The sequence below is a fragment of the Ornithorhynchus anatinus genome, chromosome 19 (assembly GCF_004115215.2).
Source record: "Ornithorhynchus anatinus isolate Pmale09 chromosome 19, mOrnAna1.pri.v4, whole genome shotgun sequence".
NCBI classification, from domain to species: Eukaryota; Metazoa; Chordata; class Mammalia; order Monotremata; family Ornithorhynchidae; genus Ornithorhynchus; species Ornithorhynchus anatinus.
This window is the reverse complement of record NC_041746.1, coordinates 34,494,703-34,519,035: the sequence shown is the minus strand read 5'-3', so window position 1 is coordinate 34,519,035 and position 24,333 is coordinate 34,494,703. Positions and strand designations below refer to the sequence as shown.

General features: G+C 46.1%; 1 protein-coding gene across 4 annotated transcripts in view; it reads right to left on the bottom strand.

The window, feature by feature from the left end:
• Positions 1 to 24,333, bottom strand: part of LOC100080783 (sine oculis binding protein homolog) — a 97,083-nt gene that overhangs the window by 62,956 nt on the left and 9,794 nt on the right. For all 4 annotated transcript variants that reach the window (XM_029046972.1, XM_029046973.1, XM_029046974.1 and 1 more), the window contains exons 2-4: positions 22,343 to 22,481; positions 19,828 to 20,013; positions 11,192 to 11,343 (exon numbers count right to left, since the gene is read on the bottom strand). In XM_029046972.1, coding sequence (XP_028902805.1) covers positions 11,192 to 11,343; positions 19,828 to 20,013; positions 22,343 to 22,481 — 477 coding nt within the window. The remainder of the gene's footprint in view (positions 1 to 11,191; positions 11,344 to 19,827; positions 20,014 to 22,342; positions 22,482 to 24,333) is intronic.

Genomic DNA, 24,333 nt, shown 5'->3' with positions numbered 1-24,333 from the left:
CCAGCATAACTGTCCCCCTTTCGCTTTTTGTTTTTTTGGCTTCGAGGTATATCAACCATCTGTGCCTCTAAAACAGTTTTCTTAAATAGCCTCCAGGCATATTTGATGATTTTTTTAAGTTTTTCACTTTAACCTTCAGCCTGCTGTTAACCATTTTCATCCCAATTGTTCAGTCGCCATGTTGAGCGCTTACTATCACTGTTTCCCCAAGGAGGACTGGGGACAGAGAAGGGGCCAACCCAGGCATCTTCCAGCCTAAGTGGGTTTAGCTCCCTCCTAACTCACTGAGTCCCTATTTCTCCATAGCCGACGCCTGCACATTACCCAAACCAAATCTCCATCACCCCTCCCCTCTGCTCCATTAGGCATCGGAGTAACATAGTCTGTCCTCAAGAAAGAGCAAAAATGATGCTTTTGCACCATGTCCACACCAGCCACTGAGCAGTAGGAATGTTATTTGCCTGTCTAACTGCTTGCCTGTCTTGGCATTAAATGGACTGTCACCGTACTACCTAGGCTAGAACAAAGGACACAAAGAAGGAAGAAGAATGTCTCTCTCACCCTTGCTTACAACACACACAGATACACACACACTCTCTCTCTCTCTCTTTGCCATGTTAGTCGTCCCCTCTGATTATGGCAGATGCAATCTGTCATTATCGGAATGCCAGCCTGATGTCCCGGACAATAATCATGTGTTTCGTGGTTTGGTATTTTTATGGTATTTGTTAAACGCTCACTATGTGCCAGGCACTGTACTAAGTGCTGGGGTAGATACAAGTTAATCACGTCCAACACAGTTCCTGTCTCGCATAAGGCTCATGGTCTTAATCTCCATTTTTCAGATTAAGTAACTGAGGCACAGAGAAGTTAAGTGACTTGCCTAAGGTTACACAGCAGACAAGTGGTAGAGCAGGGATTAGAACCCAGGTCCTTCTGATTTCTAGGCCCGTGCTCTATCCACTAGGCTATGCTGCTTCCCTTGCAAATACTTTGCATCTTGCTATTCAGTTGAAAGGCTGATTTTCTTGGATTGCTCACTTCCCAGTTTCTCCACTTACCTTCACAAACTCATTCCTTTCCCTGGGCCCTGCATGACTCCACCACTTGGGGAAAGCGGGGTTCTGACTGGAGCAGAAACACAGTGGGGGGATGGGCAAGGAGAGGTCTCTGTTCTCCGGGGAGTTCCCTGCATCATCTTCCTAACAATTAATCAGGTCAGTAAGTGATCAATGGTACTTACTGAGGGGCTAATGGGTACAGCACACTGTACTAACCACTCAGTACAGAGAGACCACTAGAAACATGAATCTGTTCCCTGCCCTCAAGGAGCTTTCAATCCAGTGCATATTTAGGGGGTGGCCCCACCCAGTTACTCCTGCAGGTAGAGTTGTGGTTCTTGAAGGAAACCTCTAACTCAGCTCTAAACACAATCTTTCTAAATGGCTTAGTCCAATCTTGGCTCTCGTAATCCCTTCTCCAGGAGGCTGAAGGGAGAGGATTACCAGGCTGCCTCATGAGCTCTCCCTCCCCATAAATGAGTCATTCCCTCATCCTTATTCCTGACAGACAGAGCTTGCAGGACCAAGATCAACAGCCTACACCCCAGTCCCCTACCCCTGGCCAAAACTGCCCTTCCTCCCCTGCTGGAGTCCAGTCCCCTGTCATCCTGATATGTCCGAAGAGCCCATGAAAATCCCGCACTAGGCTACCAATCTTCATTGGGACCTGGAGTTCATGTTGAGTCCCTGAGACTTTTTGTGGTCTGATGCACTCACATCCCCAGAGGCCTCAAGCCCAGAAGTGAGACTTGACTGCTTTCACGGCTGTCCCTAAACCAGGGAAATAATAGCAGTGTTCCTCCAAGTCACTCACAAGTGAAAAAACAGTCCTTACTCTCTTCTATCTCTCTCTCTTTCTCTCCCTCCCTCTCTCTTTCCCTTTCCCTTCCTCTCTCCCCTCTCCACCCCAACATTCCAAGAGAAAATCTAAATTGGTTTAGCACACTTTGGTAACATTACACCCTGTTATGCTAGAACACGTGTTTCCGCTACACTCCTTGAATGGGACACGATAGAAGAAGTAGAGAATGTTCTTCTCACGACCCAAGTGTGTTCTGGTAGAACCTGATCCTCACGTAGGCCCAAGAACGTATTCGATGCCGGAAGAAACAGTCGTACACAGGCTCAGATCATGGAGAGATGCTGGCCGCTATGCTTTCCAGATCTGCCTGGGCCTCGCTGCACTGCATTGTACAGGACTGTGCGTCTCTTGGCATTTGGACAGCTTCACATTATTCAGTGCAGTAAAACAGCAAGGAGGGACAAGGAGGGGGAAAGCATGCTGTGAGTGGTAGTCATAATGACAATACAGGAATTTGTATCAAAACATGACCATCATGGTGGAATCTCTGAACCATCTACCCATTACCCTATCCATTTCCAATCAGGTTTGCTAGGATGGGCTTTTCCCACAGCATGAACTTCTTTTTTTTTCTTTTTTTTTTAAATGGTGTTTATTAAAGCGCTTACTCTGAGTCAAGCACTGTTTTAAGCACTGGGGTAAATACAAATCCATCAGGTTAGATACAGTCCCTGTCCCATGGGGCTCACAGTTTAAGAAGGAGAGAGAACAGGTATTGAATTCCTAGTTTTACAGTTGAGGAAACTGAGGCCCAAAGAAATTATGCGACTTGCCCAAGGTCACACAGCAGGCAAATAGCAGAGTTGAGATTAAAATCCAAGTCCTCTGACTCCAGGCCCAGGCTCTTTCCACTAAACCATGCTACTTCCAGGAATACAACCCCTGTGTCCTAGCAGAAACAGTTGGATTAAGGCATTTTCTTTTTAACTGTTAATGGATTGAATCACTTTCACTGCAGGGAAACAAATCAAATAAGTGATGGGAAGGGCTCAGATGATAACCGAACATAAACCTAAAATGGACTAATCTACCTCAAACATGATCCTGACAAAATGGTAAGCAATTGATTTAGTATTTACTATGTACAACTAAAAACTTAGCTTTTCACTCTATTTTCAAATACACCTTCATGTGAGTTTCTAAATACCATACATGACAGAACCTAGGAACCACTATTAGCAGGATCTTCCTACTTCTCTGGAAGGCAAGTCAGTGACCACAGATCAATGGACTGAGTGACCACTGATTATTCCATCAACTGTCTTTCCATAATTGGCTGACTTGCAGATTTTTCTACCTCCCAGAAACTTTGGCTCTGTTTCACCTCTTCACCAAAAAGGATAAGCTTGTTAGCCCAGATGCGTCCATTCCATTCTTACAAGCCTGTGCCTGCTATATTCCGAATTCTATCACAGAACTTTCTGTTCATCTACTGTTCAATACTGTTCTAGAAAGATACTACATAATTTCTTCAGAGATGGTTCAAAGAATGTAGCCTACTTTAGGATGGGAGGAAATTTGTAACTTTGTACATTAATTATGTTGCCCCTGAGAAAATTCGAAAGGACCTGAACGGATTGACTCCTTTCAAGAAACCTGGCTCCTGAGATGACAAAGTTGAGCCCAGTAATCGCTTGGTAGGCCTCAGGCTCTCATACAGATGGAGCAGGCAGGCAACAATCCTGCCCCTGGGTGGCGGAGGGAGAAATCAAGGGGAGAGAAGGGATGAGGGAAGAGGGGGCAGCTGGGGTTAGGTTCAGGAGACTATGTTGAAGACTAGAGGTATGAAGGGTTCCAAGAGAGGGCTGCCATTTTGTCTACCAAATGCAGAACCATCTTACCCAAAGCATTTAAATTTAGAGGTAAGAGGGAATCTCCCACTGCAACCCCTAACTGTAGCACTGGAGAATGGTTAGAAGGACACTAGCTAAGCTGGGATTTTGTGTCCAGTCCCAGACAAATTCAACACAAAATATATTGATCCTTTCACTTACAACAGGAGCTGACTGGTAGCTTAAATCCTGACCTGCAGTGGGCCAATAAACTTTGTTGTGCCACTGAAGAATTAATAAAAAATCTCTACAACACTAAGCTGTGGGTGAAATTTCAAGGAACTAACCATGAGCAGATTTTATTTTCTAACTCTTGTGTAGTGATCAGAAATCAGACACTGCGTATTAAAATAAGTGAATACCATACTTCCTATGATACCACAATCTTCTCCCATCTATGTTAAAACACATTTCAAAAAATCAATCTGCAATTTAAAAGCAAACTCTTCTATTGTGACTGCATCCTGCTTGTATCCCAAACCCATGAGTTGAGCTAATGCTAGGTGTCCTGAGGTAGAAAGCTAGGGACAGAAAATGACCACACCCCATCTGGCAATGAAAATGGGGCAACTGTGACTGTGAACGTTGACTTGGGGCCTCAGACTCCAAGGATCTCTGTCCGAGTTCCATGCTACTGGAGCCTCATTTGACTGTAGTGCTCAGTAAACTGCAGCAGATCCCAAGAATCTTTCCTGGATTTGTTCTCCAACTGATCTGTTTGTCGGTTCTTTCTGCTCAGTGAACAGTGTTTTCAGAAGAGGCAGGTGGCAGGTCTGACAATGGCAGACAGGGCCCTCATTCCCTCTTCTTTGTGGTGGGGAAGTCAGGAGAGACCACAGCAGAGGGTGGTTCACTTTCCCCAGCTGGTGGATGGAGACACAAATGTATCCCAATCCCATTTGGTCTGCTGCTAACCTCTAACCTCTAATAAGCCAGACTGAGAGCTGAGGAGCTGCGGAATAAAACTGGTTGGAGCTGAACCAGAACTGTCCAGAGGGACTGTAACAAAAAAAAATAATAGGGAGTGTGTGTGTTCTTGTAAAAGGGCGTGGGCTAGATTCATATTCTGAAACTCTCTTAGTACTGTGCTATTTCTTACAAGTGAAATGCCAATTGTGCCAAGCTCCCTAAGCAGCTACATATATGCTACCTCTCTTTCCTCCTCCCCAACCTGACTTCCTCCTCCAGAGTGCAGAGACTTTAGAGAGTAAATATTTCCCAAGAATGTGAGGGTCCAGAAAATAACCCGGGAAGACTATCCATCCCTCAGGAACAACACCCTAATTGCTTCTTAGCTAGCCTGGAAAGGGCAGCAAATGGATGGTGGCACCTGGCTTTCCTTAGAGAGGTGGGAAAAGTCTTCTGGTTTACCCCAAGGCTGAACAGCTCTGTCCGGTTGAATAGACTGTTTCGGGTGAATAGGCTGTTTCGCACCACAGGAAGTCCCTAACCCAGGAGTTCTGGATTTCTTTGTTGCCAGACAAGCATGCAAGCAAAAACTCCACGATGGGCCATGCAGGGATTGAGAACTGGCTGGTGTCAGCTCAAATAAACAGATTTCTTTTTAAGCAGTTGTTAACTGCAACCCCCGCCCCTGCACAGACAGCCAAATGCTACACTCCAAACAGCCTATGCATCAACCCCCAGCAACAGTGGGCATGCAGTATCGTCACAGGGTTGGTATTGAGAGAGACCTTCCTTCTAGCTACATTGGACCCCTCTGACAATTCCCAGGGTAAGAATTGGATTTCAGATGGTGACATTCAACTGCAAGAGATGGGAGATACTTTATCCATTACATCTGCAATCCGATAACTATGCAAGAATGACAACTTCTTGTCATTCCCACTCCCTCCTAGGTGACTTGTACTTGGGTTCCTGAGTACTTTCCCCTTTGAGGTAGTAATAAATCAGTCAGTGATATTTATTGAGTGATTACTGTGTGCAGAACATTGTACTAAGGGCTTGGGAAAGTACAGTATAATAGTAGGGTTGGTGGGTGTGATCCCTTCCCCCCAGCATCTTATAGCCTACAGGGGGAGACAGATTAAAATAAATTACAAATCGGGGAACGGCAGGGTAGCAGTATTAGAGTGAAGTAGTAGAAGTAACACTAGTTGTACTTGGTTAGCTACGAATGTTTAGATTTTGAATTGATCTGCTTCATTGGTTCTAGTGGGTTAATGGGGTTTTTAATCACCTCCAGTCATTGAAATTACAGTGTCCAATACACACAATTCAAAATTGATTTGGAGTTACCGATATTTACTACATGGCTTGCTTTTTTTTATTTCTTCTAGGTTAAAACCGAGTAACCATTCCTTTTGCATTTCTGCAGCGCTCTTTTTCCTCTCTCCCATTCTCTCTTCCTTTGCTCCTAACGTTCATTCATTCATTCAATTGTATTTATTGAGCGCTTATTGTGTGCAAAGCACTGTACTAAGCGCTTGGGAGAGTACGCTATAACAACAAACACACATATTCCTGCCAACGGCAAGCTAACAGTATTGGACAAGCTCATTAATGCAACAAGGGCCTAATGTTCCTGGAATGCAATGCACGAGGGTGTGTCCATTCGCAAAGGTCTTTTCAAGCCTCATTTGCATGCATGGATAGGTCTTCATTCACTGTCAAATATCAGGACAGGATACCACGGATATGTGTGTGTGTGCATGCATGCTCATGTGTGTATACTGGAAAATAAATGCCTCCCACCCGAACACCAGGTGTTGATGTAGGAGAGCGTCACAACTCTTCAAATGAGTATTATTGTACTACTAGCGGTTTCACCATCATTAGTCCGTCTTGGCTCAGGGTCCCCCAGGTACTCTGCAAGGGATGCTTAAATCAGGACAATGCCCAAGATTTTATTCTTGCCTCCAGGAGTATTTTTATAATATGCATACTCCCATCAACAATGGTCTATCAATGCTCTAACATTTATTCCAACAGGCAGGAGAGGTGAAAGAAGGGAGGGAGGGGGAGAGGGAGACAGAGAGAGAAAGAGAGAGAGAGAGAGCGCGCACAAAAGCACAAGCATCTGCATTTTGGTTTGTTTACTCCTCCCCAGAGGGCCTCGAGGACTCTCGTCTTTGCTTCCCCCAGGGATATTCGGCTCTTCACTCAGGACTCCTCTCCTGACACGCTCAGCGATACTAGCCCGGGTCAAGCTACATTCCCTACTGCAAACAAAAGAGTGCCCAGAGTTCTCCAACATAGCTATCATGGCGACAACAGCTAGAACACTCCCCAGTGCAGTCAAAAATGTGTCAGAGCTTTTTTTTTTTTAAAAGGGGGAAATGGATATATTGCCTGAATTTTTTCACATCAGGGGACATTAAGTGCAAGGTCAGCCAGCAGGCAAGTTACAGAGCTGGGATTAGAATCCTGGTCTCCTGACTCCCAGTCCTGGGCTCTTTCCATTAGGCCACAGTGCTTCTCTGGGTTGATGGGATTAACAAAACCCTGCTCTCCTGCATGCCTGCTGACAGCAGCCTGCACAGCAGCAACGAGGCTGAGTGTCAAATAAGTGAAAATGACTGCAGCGCATTGCCCAAGCAGTACATTTTTCTCTTGTCTTTCCTGTTCAATCAGGGCTACGGTGAAACAGAAACCTGAAGACTTCTTCTTGAGCCAGCTACATCCAGAGGAAAGTTGTCCTGCCAAAGGGCCACCCCACCGTTTCAAATGCTCATGCAAAACTGGCATGACTGGCAGAGATCCCCAATCCCTACAGGAGACCTAAAGGACCACCTTGCCAGTCTCGCCTCCCCCAACGGACTGATGACAAAAGAAGTTCATCTATGTACCCTAAAAGAGACTGGAGAGGCCAACAGAGCCATTCCCCGAGGTGCAGCAAAGACCCAAGACCCCTCACCTGCCCAAACCCTTGTTCCAAAACAAAGTCAACACCTGGACGGACCCTCTTGGGTAGATCAGGTAGTGCGACTAGGATCCATTCCCAATTACGCCGCCCTTTTAAATTCCATATCTGGAAACACACAAGCCGGAATCCCCAACCATGTGCGGCTGTAATCTATTAAATCGGACTCTCCAAGCGCTCAGAACAAAGCCAGCAAAATTGTGATAACCCAAGGGTCTTTCAAAACTAAATCAATTCACCCAACGCAACAAGGACACAACACTGCTTATTTGGCAACACTCAGATCTGGAGTTGGCTGCCAAGCCCTGGCTTGCGAAACATAGCTGCAAGTGCAACTTACTGTTCTCGTTAGGGTTAGAGGCTTAGTAACGCATTTTGCACAAAGTAGGTGCTCAGTAAATGCTACTGACTGTTTAGGGGCGAGTAGATGTTTGATTCTGCAGATAAAAGAGAAATAGCCCAGGTTTGGAAGTTGAGGAACAGGCACAATTAGAGAGCTGTGTTTCTGGTGGGCCGTGTTTTCTGCATGTATCTGTTATACTGCCAATCACACAATTGCAGAGTCCAGCAGGTGGCTACACAGCCACCCACTGGGCAGCCCAGTGCTGGGGTGGCCTGCCTTCGGTCTGGGCCCAGCTGGAGCCCTGGATCTCGAGGCCTGACTCGCCTCCTCTCTCTGGGCAGTGGAGAGGGTGCCAAGAGGGGAAAGTCAGCCCTCTGGGAGTTGTCTTATCCGGCCGCCATCACTTCCTGCCATGCCAATTGAACCCGCTTGAGTCTACGGTACAGAGGCTTTCCACACTTCTTTATTCCCTCAGACCGCTCACTCGACTTCTCCCTCTGCCTCAGTTTCTTTTACCCTTCACAAATCCCAGGGGGTGGGGAGGGGTGGCGTGCAAACCCCTGCATTCAACACCTGCTCTTGGGTGCCGGGGAGAATCCTTCCTAGTCCTTGATTTTCAGTGGTAAGGATATGCAGTCTCTATCCTCGGAACTAACTAAGATTACTTCTTCCAGGCCTTTCCGCTCTTCAAAATCGAGAAAGAACTAAGCTATCTGTACGGTCTTATTACAAATGAGCTTTTCATAGCCCTTCTTGGGACCAGCAGGGAGGGCAACACTGACTAATACAATCCTACAGGAAACTCAAGTCTTATTAACCGACCACAAAGTCCTATCGGCTGACAGAGAAGTGCAGTGGCCGCACCTATTTATCGTAACACAACACTACATTGTTGCAAAGATAACCCTGCTGGAAAACCCGCACAGAGCAGGTGAAATGGGACCCGCTTATGCCTCTGTTGGAAAAATGAGGTGGTGTAATATGGCATAATTTTTGAAATGCATAAATAAACACTGGGATCACAGCTCCGACAACAGGGCCTATTGGTAAACTGGCGATTCTGCCGTGAGGCCACCGGGGCACAGCCTGACATTTTAGAAACTTCTGGCAGCCCTCCGCCTGGGGTAGGAGAGCTGCCCCTAGCAGCTCCCTGCCAGGCGAGCAAAATGAGAAACTCGGGGGCCTGTCTGATCTACTGTTTCCACTGGAATTCCATGGCTGGACTAGAAATACCCAGAGCACTGCCTCTGGCTGGCTCGCAGCTACCTGCATAATTCAAATCTGGAGACCTCAGAGAGTGGATTTGAATGGTATCTGGACTATACTGTATTACTCTGAGTCATAATTATGTTATTAACAATTATGATTACTGCTAATACTAATGACATTCACCTCGTGTCTGCCTTCCCAAGAATTTGAAGCCTCTGAAGCAGGACACCTAAATGTTGGGGCTCCCATTTTGAGCAACCACAGGTTCCTCCAGGTAGTCCTAGGCTCCAGCGAGAACACCTGGTCTGCCTAACCTGACTGAGTTTGGTAGCTGCCATTCTCTTGGTTTGGGAACCTGGCCCCTGCGGGACTCTTCAGATTTCATAAAAGGAAGAGGAAGTGCCCTGCAGTGTTTTGGGAAGCAGCGTGGCTCAGTAAAAAGAGCACGGGCTGGGAAGTCAGAGGTCATGGGCTCAAATCCCGGCTCCGCCGCTTGCCAGCTGTGTGACTTTGAGCAAGTGGCTTAATTTCTCTGTGCCTCAGTTACCTCATCTGTAAAATGGGCATTAAGACTGTGAGCCCTACGTGGGACAACCTGATCACCCTGTATCCTCCCCAGCGCTTAGGACAGTGCTTTGCACATAGTAAGCACTTAACAAATGCCATCATTATTATTATTATTATTTGTTGGGATGGCATCCCAGGCCTCTGTTGCATTGGGCAGGAATGTCGAGAAGGGAGAAAGGGGCCCTCCCTTTGCTGGTCACCCTGGGACCCTCAGCAATGGGCAGGAAGGGGAATCTCTTGGCAGTCGCTCCCTTTAGTGGTAACGTCCCAAGCTAGAAGCAGGAGAGTAATGGACTGACATGCAAAGAACATTCCCAGTGACTATCTCTTGCCCCTACTCCCTCCCTCTCTTGTTCCCATCCTGTTGGCCCCTGCCAACCAGGGGAAGTGAGCTCTCTGGTTCTCCACCTGCCCGGGGCAGGTTGAGAGCTCCTGTCTCAAAGTCTGGAAGGAAACTCCGCCTCCACTGCATTTGCAGCCCAAACATGGGCACTTTTGGTAGGGGATGGGGCACGACCCAAATTGGCGAGAGAAGAGGATGTGCTGCCACCAAGCTCCTTGTGTGATACGGCCCCATAATCCAGCTCTCCCGGGTACTGAGGGTCAGGTGGTAGATGACTTGATTATCAAGGGCCAGATCTGATTCTTCCTCATGGAACCAAAAACGCTTGGCAACTCAGGTGGAGTTTATGAATGGTGAAAGTTTTTCCGATCAATGGGAAATAGCCGTGTATTTCAGTAATCATTGGCAAAATGCCACAGAATTCTTCAACGACTAAGAAATTTGTTATTTATGCTTCTTTAAAAGAAATCCTTAGGATTCAGTTCCAAACAAACAACAGCTAAAAATAATCCATGGTTCACGAGGAGTCACCGCCCAGTTCCAAAAACAGCATTCCGGGGGATCTGGGAAGCTAAGCCTGTGGCAGGCTAAATGTGACTGAAGACAATTGATCTTGTGTGTGAATAGAATATTTCTTGCGTGTAGCAGTCCACTTGGACCAATCCCCAGTGACCGGCCAATGGGGCGATTGCTGAAGGATCTGCTCCGAAGACGAATCTTTCGAGAGGCCAGTGGCCCAGAGCAGTAGCCGCCTGTTCTCCGCTCTGCCACCTCTCCCTCTACCCCCTGAACTGGTCCTAGATGTCTGGCCTGTTGTTCTGAGGCAGCACTATGACTTGGCTTCTACTCTGATCCAATCTACCCATCCATCCTCCCAGAACTCAATCACCAAACTGAGAGAAACGATGGACCAGGGCTCACGTTTGTCAGGGGCTGACTGTTCAGATGGAGGATAAGCATGAGCGGTTGAGGGAACAGACAAACAGAAGGATCAAAAAGAGAAAAGCAGAGGGCACAGAAATTTCGGCCACAAGCTAAATCGGCACGTGGATTAAGCCGGTGCAGGCTCCATCTCGTTCTAGTTCTCTTACCTTGTTTCTCTTGAAATAGGCTCTTCGGCATGCTGCAAAGCACTTCTCGCTGCAGAAGCTTTTCACCTCGCTTCCCATACTCAGGGAATAGCGCTTGATTCCCACTTTCTGGCACCAGGCACACATTATTTGTACATTTGACACATCATCTTCTATAATAAAAGTATAAAAAAAATGTTCACATCAGAGGCAAACATTCCATCAGGCCAACTCCCCACTCCTCTCCCACCCCTCCACCCCCGGCCCTGAACCTCCCAGCTGCTAATGCCATAGGATACTAGGATTTTTCCAGTCTTGTTCCTCCCCAGCAGAGCCCAGAAGGCCCACGGGACTGACAGCTTGGCCGGGGTAGTGAGTGATTGAGGGTGTGTGCATGTGTGTGTATGTGTTGGGGGCAGGGAACCCGGTGGGGGAAGGAAGCATGCTCTATGGTCCTCCTGTCCCTTGCATAGTGAAGAACGACGGGTGATTTGCTTACAGCACAGTGGACCAGCTAGGGAAGTACCTGCTCTTTGACAGTGTGCTTTAACCACCTCTCTCTGCCTGGTCAAGTGACTCCCAAGCCCTCCCACCCCCACCAATGAATTATTACTGGATCTAGGGAAACCTGCTACTCTGGCAGCCACCAAGTTGAGGCACGAGGTATGCCCACAGCCCAGGGAAGTTACTCTGAGGAGCTTCATTCAAGCAGCAGGAACCAGAGAATCTCTTCTCATGAGGATGCTGAGAACCATCTTGAAATCCCCCATTTATGATAAGGAAAGGAGGAGCTGGAAGCTTTGAGCGATGGTCAAACGGCACGTTTATGGAGGGAGAAGGTTAGGCTGGCCACACTGGTGCCAGGCTCCCCGTCGTTTTCTTGCAGATGGTGGGTTTGGGTTCGTATGCCCACATCGATATATCAGCCTCCCCTTTCCCACAGAAAAAACTCAAGATCACGTCATTCCTGAAAATGTCACTTTCATTATCTCCCGGCACCTGTCCCTTCCCCCACTGCGACCGAATGGGCTAATGCTAGCCCATTTAGAGGGAGAAGGAAGTGTCTCTTTCCCTGCTGGGTCTCCCTGAGGGTGTCAACTTCAATATCTCTTAGTTTTGGGAGTTTGAGCGCCTCCCATCCCTCCTGCCCACAGATGGTGTAGGAGAATGACTGCTATCAATCAGGAGTCAGATCGCTTCTCCCTGCACCCGCTCTTTTTCATGCCAAACCAAACTCACGCTGCAGCCATGAAACTGGGATCACCCAGACAAGGCCCACCTGTCCCACCACCTCTGGCAGTGCTCCCTGCTGCCTGATTCCAGAAAAACATCTCCAAAGACTAATGGCTAAAGCAGTTCTTGCCCCCACGACCCAGAGCCACATTCGGGTTCTGTGGAGCCGATCTCACTCTCATTCCGATTCCGAGGGAAACGGGGTTTGGAGAAAGGCCCCTAAGCAGCCTGCAGAATCACAGGAAAACTCATTTGGCTTTCCCAGGTGTCATAACTCAGAATTACACATTGAATTTTATTCACCTTACGTGAATAAATATTACCACTTAATGGCATTTTGATTTCACAAATTAGAGCCCAAGTGATTTATAGCTGCAAATAAAATGAGACCCCAACAGAAGGATGGGGGGGAAGGTGTCACTTCTTAGTTTTAATCAGGTCTTTCCCCTTATAACCTTCTTAAATGGAGTCACAATATAAATTTTTACTTAATGCACCACATTTAGCATTTATAATGTATTCCAAGGGCTTTTTTCCAAAATGTTCTGGAGTTCCTCATATATCACATAGCTAAATTATTTCAGAGTCACATGCACTCTGTATTAGACTGTAAGCCCGTCAAAGGGCAGGGACTGTCTTTGTCTGTTCCCGATTTGTACATTCCAAGCGCTTAGTACAGTGCTCTGCACATAGTAAGTGCTCAACAAATACTACTGAATGAATGAATGCACACACCCTACCTAAGAAAGGCCCAAATCACCATGAATTTATCTTGGGGTACAAGGAGGAGCTAAAACACTGGGTGAAGAAAATTTGATTTTGAATAGAGAAATATTTTTCATTCTTGAAACTAAACAAACTAAAATGAATCCACAGTACATTTTTACCGCTTATTCCACTGAGTTAAGCACATTTCCAATCCCAAATTTCTGAGCCAAAGGGTCGTCCGCTGCCACCAAAACTCACTCACAGAGTCCATTGGCAATACCCAGAAAAACCGAAAGGAAGAAATGGAATGTGGAGGGCCGAGGTTCCTTGACATCTATACTCTGGGCAGAGCAGACTGTCTCAGATGGCCTCCGAACACCAGCCCAGAGCCTGAGGCCATGCAAAATATTCTCTAACCTGTTTCCTTGGCTGCAAGCAAACCAAAATGGCAGAAGAGAAACTATGGAAAACCGGGGAAGGCTGCACAGATCCAAGGCTAAGGCCACTGGGCTTCAAGGTGTGACCGGCAAATGAGAGCCAGAGAGTCAGGCTCCAACAATATCCCTGTTTCCTCTTCATCCTTCACCCCATAATCACCACTTCCCACCACTGGACCCACCTCACTCGCCATTCTTTTCAGGGACATGGCTCTTTCACAGGAAGCCCAGTGAATGAGAGAGGCCAGGCTCATTTAAAGTAGATATACCATTAGGAAACAGGCACCATATCAAATCAGCTGCATTATCAAATAGCAGTATGGTAAAATAGGACCAAAGGAACCGTGTAATTGGTGCTCTTTAAAGCAATTGGAAACTTCTGAGAAGAGAAGATGATATCTTCCATGCTTAAATAAGACATCATTCCTATCTATTTTTCCTCAAATTCAATTTCATAAAAGCAACAACTTGGAAAATGTATTTATCCCCTTCTTCATCTTCTGTCATAAGATTATCAATTACTGATGACAAAAGAGCCTGCTGAGAAAATTTATTCCAAAAACTCAAGAATGTATTTTCAGTCTCATTTATCCCAGTGCTTGACACAACTTTAAAAATTAATATTTCTGACTCACTACTGTTGGTGAAGGACGAGGGTAGTTGTGATTAATGGTCACCGTTAGTTCTGGTAACGAAAACACGCCACTAAATCCTCCTGATTCTCCTGGGGCTCAATCCCAGTCTCAAAGAGGCTGCCGACCCCCCAAAGCACACCCACCTCATGGCCATTAGATAGCCAAAGGGACCTTTGCCTCAAGGACAAATCGGCTGGCCCTCGCCCCTGGACAGGGAGGGCTGAGGGAATACTTCCTCCTGACATTTCCAAAAAAGAACAATAGGAACAGAAGGACCCGGGCTCTAAACCCAGCTCTGCCACTTGTCTGCTGTGTAACCTTGGGCAAGTCACTTAATTTATCTGGGACTCAGTTACCTCATCTGCAAAATGGGGCTTAACACTGTGAGCCCCTTGTGGGGGACATGGGCTATATCCAACCTGATTAGCTTCTATGTACCCCAGTGCTTAGTACAGCGGTCTTAACAAACACCACTTAAAACAAAACAAAACCCAACAACAATGCAACAGATCTACTGCTTGCTATATTAAATCCTGGCTCCCAAAGGAGACCAGTTTTTGATAACAAGACAAAATGATCGTATAATAACAAATAAATATGCATCAGGCTAGAACTTGCTTAAGAGTGTTCAATTAATCAGCACAAGTTTGTTTCGCCTCTGTAGCTCTTAATTAGGCAGAATGTTTGGGGCACTTTTTCCAGGCCAGTGAGAAACAGCTAAAGAAAATTTCCCCATTTGAAGCCAAAAAGAAGAAACATAGGCTAATTACTCTGATATGAAATCAGAATTGCATTTTTGTTTATTTGGCAGGGAAATATGATGGGAAGACCACATTGGGCTTGTCTAAAAAGCATTCTTGAAGGAAATTGGGGAACCTCCTTCTCAGAGGATACAAGTTTCATCCTCCCACCTTATTCCCTCTTGCCACTGCAGCACTTCCATGTCACCTAAGCACTTGGGCACACACCTCCCACTCCATAACACTAATGCACACTAATGGAGTCTGTTGCCTCTGCCTACCTATAATTCATTTTAGTGTCTGTTTCCCTGGCTAGATTGTAAGCTCCTTGAGGGCAGGGATCGGATCTACTACTTCTATGGTACCCTCAACTGGTTAATAACTGGGAAAGTAAGCAGTGGCCCAGTGCCAACCTTGGGTCAAACAAGAGATGGAGAAGACCTATTTCTCTGCTCTCTTCCCCCTCTCCTCTCCTGGCCCTGATGGGAATGGAAGAGGGGGAGGGAATGGGAATGAGAAAGGGAGAGGAAGTGGGAGAGGGAGCAGAAGGAGAATGAAGCTTGGCAGGAAATGTTTGTACGCGCTATATTTGACACTTGTACGGGTTGTTGGAGCCAATGCAAATTTTATAGATTAATTCAAATTTCTGGGAGTCAAATGTTTTTGACAACTATTTCCAAGAAAATTACACATTACCAATTCAGAAAAGTGGGTGTAATAGTCTCCACTTTCTTTTATCTACTTTATGCAGGCTTAGACAAAGATGTGTAAGATTATGGTACCAGTTTTTCGGTAAATCCTTTCAACTCAACCAGTTACAAATATCATCCCTACTTCTGAGATGGGCATCTTCTGTGCGCAGCTTGCATCTTATCATGCAGGAAGATATACAAGGGATCATGGGTCATTTTCCAGTGGCAGTGCAGTTCGGTCACTGCATTCTGCTACTTGGGTTGCATACCGTCCAATGGTAGACAATGAAGGCCTACTAAATCAAGAAAGCCAGTGTGTCTTTGAGGACACTGGTGGGCAGAGAAGGACAACAAGGTCCAAGTGAAATAATGACTTGCAGTCTTCCTTAAAGCTGTGAAACTCAGACCTACTTAAGCCACTTGCGGGTTTGTTGACCAGCACATGATGATCTACAAGCCAGATTTAAAGTAAAACAAGGCATGATCTCTAAGAACAGGGGTCTTGGTGTGCAGCCAGTACACTGCAATCAGGCACTTGTCATGTCTCTGCTTGACTACTACATCAGCTTTCACACTGATGTCGCTGCCTCCAGTTTCTCCCATTTTCAGGCCATACTTCCCTCTGCTGCCTGGATTGTCTTTCAAAAATGTCTTGCTGCAATAAAAGGGATGAGCTTTCTTCCCTCCACCAACTTCCTGGTAGGCCGTTCATTGCCTCTTTGGGGCAAGGAAGGGTTACGGTAGCTCAGTAGTCCATCTTTGAAATAGGATTTGGGGGTTTGATTTCAGTTGTTTTTTTGCCACTGTTTCATTTGTTTCTGTTACTGTTTAAAATGTGTTTTCTCCCATCTCTCCCAGGCATACAATTCTCACTCTGCTCCCACAGGGCAAATACATTTTTGGGAAAATATATCTTGCACATCAGGAGCATTTACTAAATCACCAAATCTACTTAGCCTAAAGCAATTTTAATTAATGATTACATTTACAAGATAAGACATTTAAATAAATGCTAAAATATCCAAGTGAGTAAATGCCACGCTTCCCCAGGGGTTGTTTGGAACTCCTCTTTCTCCTGCAACCTCTAAGGACGCTGGACCACAAGCAGAGTAACGGCAGTGCTGCAGAGCAAACTCTGGCTCCCACATAGCTCTCTGGACAGCTCCTTGTCAGAGACGGCAAACCCAAGGAGCACAGTGCTCCCTAGCTAACAGTAACAATAATTGTGGTATTTGTTAAGCACTTACTTTGTGCCATGCACTAGGGTAAGATACAATGCAAAGGAGCCTGATGCTCTGGGCGATTTAGCCGTGGATCTGCCTCCTGCTCAGTCCTGGGTGAACATTTCCAGTTTCTTGTCTAACTAGAGGATCCCAAATGCTCGGTCCTGCAGCTTTTAGTTATACAAGTTGCAGGACGTGGGCTTTTTGTTTGTTTTCTTTTTAATCAAGCTTATATCTATGTCTAAGAGCAAAAAAAATGATTTAGGGAGCCCTCAATGAAACTAACTCATTTTAAAATGCTGAATAATGTTCATGTTCTCACAAAAAATGTGACTTTTTAATCCTAGACAGTAAACTGATCTTAGTGGCTTGATTCTCATCCCTAGCATGCAACCCAACCTGACTCCTTCAGTGTAAACCCTTGGGGCCTCTGACCAAGCTGGCTAAAGATATGAGCCACAAACACCACTCCTAGACAACTTGAAGTAGGTTTTTGCAAGAATATTCAGGGAAAATTTCAAGGGAAAGCAATCCTGTCCTGTCCTCCCCAACATTCCAGGTTTTTTTTGCAGAGATGAACCACATAATTATGACAAAACTGAGCTCATGGGACCAAATTTCTTGCCTGTCCAAAGGTAAGTCCCCAAACCACGTAGAAGGAAAGTGCTCTTCATTTTATACATATAAACTTCAAGGAAGGGTGAATCAAAGCCATCCTGCAGTCAGTCTGGAAGACTGCAAGTACCGGTTGTAAACTGGACTAATGACCGCTCAGTCCAGTGTACAGCCTCTGATAAACCAGTTATGGGCCAGACCGATGACCGCCCAACCCAGAGGGCTGAGTCTGACAGTGGCCACAGGATGTTCAGAGGAACTGTGGGATGTCTGTCAGCCCTAGCTTTTAACTTTATGGCAGAAAAACTCCAAATCCACTGAAAATATTATGTTTTATCAAGTAATAATCATGGCGCTGGCTAATAATTATGCTTTTTATTAAATGCTTACTTAGTGCTAAGCACTGGAGTAGATACAAGATAATCGGATCAGGCAGTTGAAAAAGTGTCTTGGGATATTTATTTGAATACATTTTCCTAAAAAGATGAATAAATGAGATTTGTCATTCCAAAATGGATTGTCCTTTATAAAGGCTGATTGGATTTTGATTGGAAAAACAAAAAGGACATTTTTACGCTACCTCACACCTGGATAGAGGGTGGGAATACTTGTGGAGAGAGAAGTGCTTCTCCCCAGAAGCACTGATTTATATCTCAGTTTATCCCTTTGCTGGATTTTAAAGATGACAGTCTCAATCCTTCCTCAGGCAAAACTTTCACTGACTTCACTCCCTGAAAATATGCCATACAAATCAAGCCTGTTACCTCTGGGACAGCTTCGTGCCAGAAGTGGGCACGAACTTCTGAGGCCAAAACAGACTTGAGGCTTGAGTGAATGGCCTCAGGCCAATCCACGCCCTAGCCATGGGGGGTGGTGCAATGAGCACCTGCCCTCAGGTCCCAGAGATGATGAGTCCTCCCCCACAGCCCCAAGTGCCACTGGTCGGAAAAGAATGGAGAAAACCGAATCTCGCTGAGCTCCAAATCTCAGGCATCCCTGTGGACCCGAGCTGCCCAAGCCAGGGACACCCTCTGGTTGGGAGGCAGAGCATGTACAACCCCGGCAAGCAGAGTGATTTCTAACCCAAAAGCCACTCACCGGCACCCTGGCAATAGGAACTTCTTTCTTCATGTGGGCACCCCACTACTACCCCCAAAAAGTATTTAATTCCTCACAATTGGCTCAAGAAGCAGGGTGACCTAGTGTAGTCAGAAGGACCTGGGTTCTAATTCCAGCTCCGGCACTTGACTGCTGTGAGACCTTGGCCAAGTCACTTCACTTCTCTGGGCCTCAGTGACCTCATCTGCAAAATGGGGATTGGGAGTGTGAACCCCACATGGGACAGGGACTGTGTCCAAACCGATTTGCTTGTACTCACCTCAGTGCTTAGTACAGTGCTGGCACATAGTAAACTCTTTACAAATACCAAAGTTATTATTACTGTCACACTCTCGGTTCTGAAGCTGTCCGCCATCTTGCCCCGCCTTACCTACTTGATTTTTTCACCAGCTATTTCTCGACTCGCTGTCTTCTTTCCTATCAGACCAACCTTCTAGCTATACCTCGTTCTCGACTTTTCTGCCTCCATTCCCTTGCTCACTCTGTTCCCCTGGCTTGGAACTCCCTCCCCACATTAGATAGGCCACAGGTTTCTCCTCGAAATCCTACCTCCTCCAATAAGCTTTTCTCAATTAATTTCTCAGCACCCCGAGAAATTAGGGTGCAATTCTAAGCAATCTCCAGACAGGTTCTAAAGAGAGCTAAATGCCATCATCTGGCATTCCCCAAGAGTTTTCTTAAAATAGAAAAGTAAGAACATTAGTCCAAGGGAGGAGACTGCACCTCTATGGTAGAGGAAGAACCCAGAAGGCACACTGGACCTAAAACAAAATCAGTGGCTTGATGAGAGAGAAGAGATGGTCATTTGATCCACCAGAGTGGGCCACGGGAGGAAAAAAAAGCCAGTGCCCCTTCTCAAGAGACGTTTCTGCAACTCCACTGTTAGAGTCCCTAGACATAGTCCCCCAAAGAAGCTCCTCTCCTTTCCTTCTCCCTGCTCAATCTCAAAGCTTCCTTGCTCTAAGGAAGCTTTAGTTCTTTATCTTTTTCAAAGCCACTTCACAAGAGACAGAAAATCCCGCAGAGCGCCAGCCTGGGCGGGATGCAGATCAGAGGTTTTCAGGGATTCAGAATTTTGCCGAAAATAATGCCAATGACACGTTCCAAAAAGACTTACCCTGATCAGTCTTGCCCTAAGTATCAACAATGCAGTCTTGCACATAGTTAAATTGAGCATTTAAAAATTAGTCATGAGATAGCACTGTTAGAACAACATTCTATGAATCATAATTTTTAAACGCACGGAACGATTTACCTGCTGGTGGCTTTATGAAAGGTGGTGGAATTAACGGTACAATAATGGGCACATTTCCATGGTCCTTTGACCCTGCTGGTGAGTCAGAAAGTCCATTTCCTGTGGCAAGACCCGGGTAGCTTGGGTTTATATTGAAGGGTGAAATTACACTGTCCTCGGGTAATTTGGGTTTTGGCAAAGAATTTTCTGTAAAAGAAAAAAGATAGATCCAGCACAGCCGAAATATGACTTGGAGAGATCGAGAAATTTCCTTGTGATTATTTTTCCAAAGAGGAAAGACTGGAGAGTAAAAATAATATTTTCCTCCCCAACATGCATATTCCAGCCAACTTTTGAAATGAAGACAATAAAACTTCTCTGACCCCATCCATCCTCATCATCTGAGAGTTATCAATGAAAATATGTCAGCCCAGTTCATTCACTGATGGCATCATCTGATTCCTCTGGCTTCCTGGCTGTCCCCGTGGGCATGAATTGGGGAGTTTTGAGTATTGGGCAGTGTCACAACTGAATGAACCGAGGAGGGGGAACTGGATGACTGGAAAGAAAAACACTCTGTTTCCATACAAACTTTTCAGTAGCAAAGGTAAAAATGATCCAGAAAAAAATGAAGAAAGATTATAAATGTTCATGGGAGTATAGCAAGATGTTTATCAAAGCCTGTCTGAGTATTGGTGTCATTTTAAAATGTAGCAAAAACAAAGGAACCCAATATTGGATTTAACTGAATCCTCCCTGGAAAAGAATTATCCCCAAATCAATCAATCAATAGAATATATTGAGTGCTCACTGTGTGCACAGCATTGTACTAAGTGCAAACAACAAAGAACAAACCAGAGCATGCTTCTGTCCTCACTCACCACCACAAAGAGCATCACCTAGAGAAGCTGCATGGCCTAGTGGAAAGATCACCGGCCTAGGAGTCAGAGGACCTGGGTTGTAACCCCAACTCTGCCAAATGCTTGCTGTGTGACCTTGGGCAAGTCACTTAACTTCTCTATGTCTCGGTTCTCTTGTTCTCCCTCTTACTTAGACTGGGAGCCCCGTGTAGGGCAGGGACTGTGTCTAACCTAATCCGCTGGTATCTACTCCAGCGCTTAAAACAGTGTTTGACACACAAGAAGCACATAACAAATACTATTCAAAGACCCCCCCCAACAAAACAAAACAAAAACGCAGGGACTGGGGATGCAGACTTTTCAGTGCAGTAAGGAAAGTGACTTGCCTCGCCTTTCTTGTTTAGCAGGGAACAGACTGTGCTGTCAGGGTAGCACGGCATACACCATTTCTCAGCATGTGAATTCAACCCCAAGTACCAGTTGCCGGAGAGAGCTTCAGTGAGCCACAGAAGAGGGAAACGCATGGTCTTGGAGATGGGGGTAGTGCTGAGGAGCCAGCCGACCTCTTGGGTGAGGCTCTGGGATGGAAGGCAAACACTACTCGAAGGGTCTCTAACGCCGTCGGGTTAAAGGGCACAGGTGGCTTGGGTTGCCCCCAACTGGACAGGGCAGCTGCCCGGTCCACGATCTGCCTACTCTCATCCTGGTGTTCAGCCCTGGGCCTAACCTGCAGCCAGAGTCATCCCACAAAGACCCCGCTCCAGTGGGATCCCTGCATTGAGGCCTCAGCAGAGCCATCTGGGAAACCACCTTTTAGGCACAGCTGCCCTAATTCCCTTTTGATCTCAACTCCGAGGGGAGCTTGCCCTTACCCTGCCACACTGCTCTCCTTCTCCCATTTCTCGCCAGCAGGAGAGGCTGAAGGGTCAGAGGACAGCAGCGAGCTGCTGGGGGAGAAGGCGGAATTCCGAACTGGGAACGAAGTTTTACCTGCTCTGGAAAGATCTGAGCATGCTGGTCACAGTTGGCTCTGATTCCCACTGTATCTTCCTCTTCTAGCTCCCACCCGTGCCAAAAAATAATCACTGTGGTATTTGTTAAGCGCTTCCATTGTGACAAGCATTGTACCAAGCGCTGGGGTACATACAAGACAATCTGGTCCATCACTCCAACAAAGTATGCCATGCCCCTCACATGCAAATCTGATGAGGATTCAAGTCCAGTAATTCACTGAATGCAAAAAGCTCCTCCAACTAAGCTGGCCCAACGGAGGGGCACTTTTCTCTCAGGTACGGTTCTAACGGGAAGCCCCCCAAACTAGGGCTCCCGATCCCTGGGCCTCTGACAATGTGCGGTTGTTAGGACCCTATTTTCCCATTTTGCTTTCCACTGGATTCTTGGATTCTTCTGGACTCTGTAGATCCTTCTGGCCAGGCCAGTTTTGCCAAATGCCAGGGCGGTCAGGTTCCTAAGACTGGGAGTCCCACACAGGATGGAGACTGTATCCAATCTGTTTATCTTGGATCTGCTCCAGCGCTTAGCACAGTGCTTGGCACAGAGTAAGCGCTGACCAAGTACCACAGTGATTACTAGTATTGCCTGCCTCCACCTTCTAGTGGGGTGAAACAGCCGACTCTTCCCAGCCTGGACAATGGAACCTTAAAAGTCATTATTACCTTTGAGAACAGAAATGTGCTGTCGGCTCTCCCCATCCGAAGGGTAGTTCCTGAATTCGATATCTTCGCCATCTTTCAGCTCAACCTTATCATAGCCATACCAGCCAAGGAGCTCATTCATAGTGTTTTCTGCAAAGTTCTGAAAGAGAAGAATTGCCTCCTCAACAATTGTTTGCAAAGGAGAGGTGAATGCAGAAATCAAATTCTATTTGCACTGGGCCAGGGGCTGCCAGATTTTTCCCATCTCCTCCAGACTAATGTTCATTCTTCAAGTCACGCACCAAAACCAAAACGCACTACATCTCACAGTGACACAGGCAATTACGGCAGACATTTACAATTTAAGGAAAATAAGAGAAAATAAGGATGTTCATTGTGTTTTCTCATGAGTAGGAAGTCAATCCTATTCTAGTATATTTTCACATCACTAAAATCTGCTTTTCCTCTCCATCCTAATTGCTATATGCTAATCCCAGCACATATCCTATTTCTCCTTGACTACTGCATCAGCCTCCTCGCTGATCTCCCTGCCTCCTGTCTCACCCCACACCAGTCTTTATTTCACTGCTGCCTGTATCGCTTTTGTAAAAAAAAAATTAGTCCATGTTTCTACAGAGACCCTCCAGTAGTTGTCCATCCACTTCTGCATTAAACAAAAAAAACTCCTTACCATCGGCTTTAAAGCACTCAGTCAAGTCTCCCCCACCTACCTTACCTTGCTGATTCCCTACTACAACCTAGCCTCCCTGCTTTGCTCTTCTAGCGCCAGCTTGCTCACTGGAAGCAGGACGATTTATGGGAAGCAGCATGGCATAGTGGAGAGAACACAGGCCTGGAAGTCAGAAGGTCCTGAGTGCTAAACCTGGCTCTGTCACTTGTCAGCTGTGTGGATTGAGCAAGTCACTTCACTTCTCTGTGCCTCAGTTCCCTCATCTGTAAAATGGGGGTTAAGACTGTGAGCCCTATGTGGGACAGGGACTGTGTCCAACCTGATTTGCTTCTATCCGCCACAGCACTTAGTACTATGCCTGGCACATAGTAAGCACTTAACAAATACCATAATTATAATAATATATATTATAATTATTATTGTTACTATTATCTCAGGTATCTCACCTCTGACCCCTTGCCCACGTCCCTCTTGCCTGGAACTCCCTCCCCCTTCATATTGAACCCACCAACACTCTGCCCGCCTTCAAAGCTTTATGAAAATCACATCACATCACATCACAAGAAGCAGCGTGGCTTAGTGGAAGGAGCACGGGCTTGGGAGTCAGAGGACATGGGTTCTAATCCCAACTCCACCATTTGTCTGCTGTGTGACCTTGAGCAAGTCACTTAACTTCTCTGTGCCTCAGTTACCTCATCTGTAAAATGGGGATTAGGATGTGAGCCCCACATGGGGCAACCTGATTACCCTGTATCTACCCCAGTGCTTAGAACAGTGCTTGGCACATAGTAAGTGCTTAACAAATATCATCATTATTATCTCCTTCAACAGACCTTCCCCAACTAAGCCCTCATTTCCCTTCCTCGCTCTCCCTTCCAGGTCACCTATGCACTTAGATCTATACCCTTTAAGCAGTTGATAGTCACTCTGCCCTCAGCACCACAGCACTTCTGTATATATCTGTCATTTATCATTATTCACTTAGAACTATACCCTTTAAGCAGTTGACAGTCACTCCGTCCTCAGCACCACAGCACTTCTGAATATATCTATTTAATTTAATGTCTCTCTGCCCTCTATACAGTAAGCTTCTAGTGGCAGGGAGTGTTTCCACCCACTCTGTTGTATTGCACTCTTCCAAGTGCTTAGGTCAGTGCTTTGCACGCAATAAGCACTCAATAAATACCATTGATTGATTGATTTTGCAAAAATATTCATAACTACAACCTCAGAATGAAATTTTTTCTGAAAACAGTTAAGCACAGTTTTGTGTCACAGATCAATCAATGGTATTTATCCAGCACTTACTATACGCAGAGCA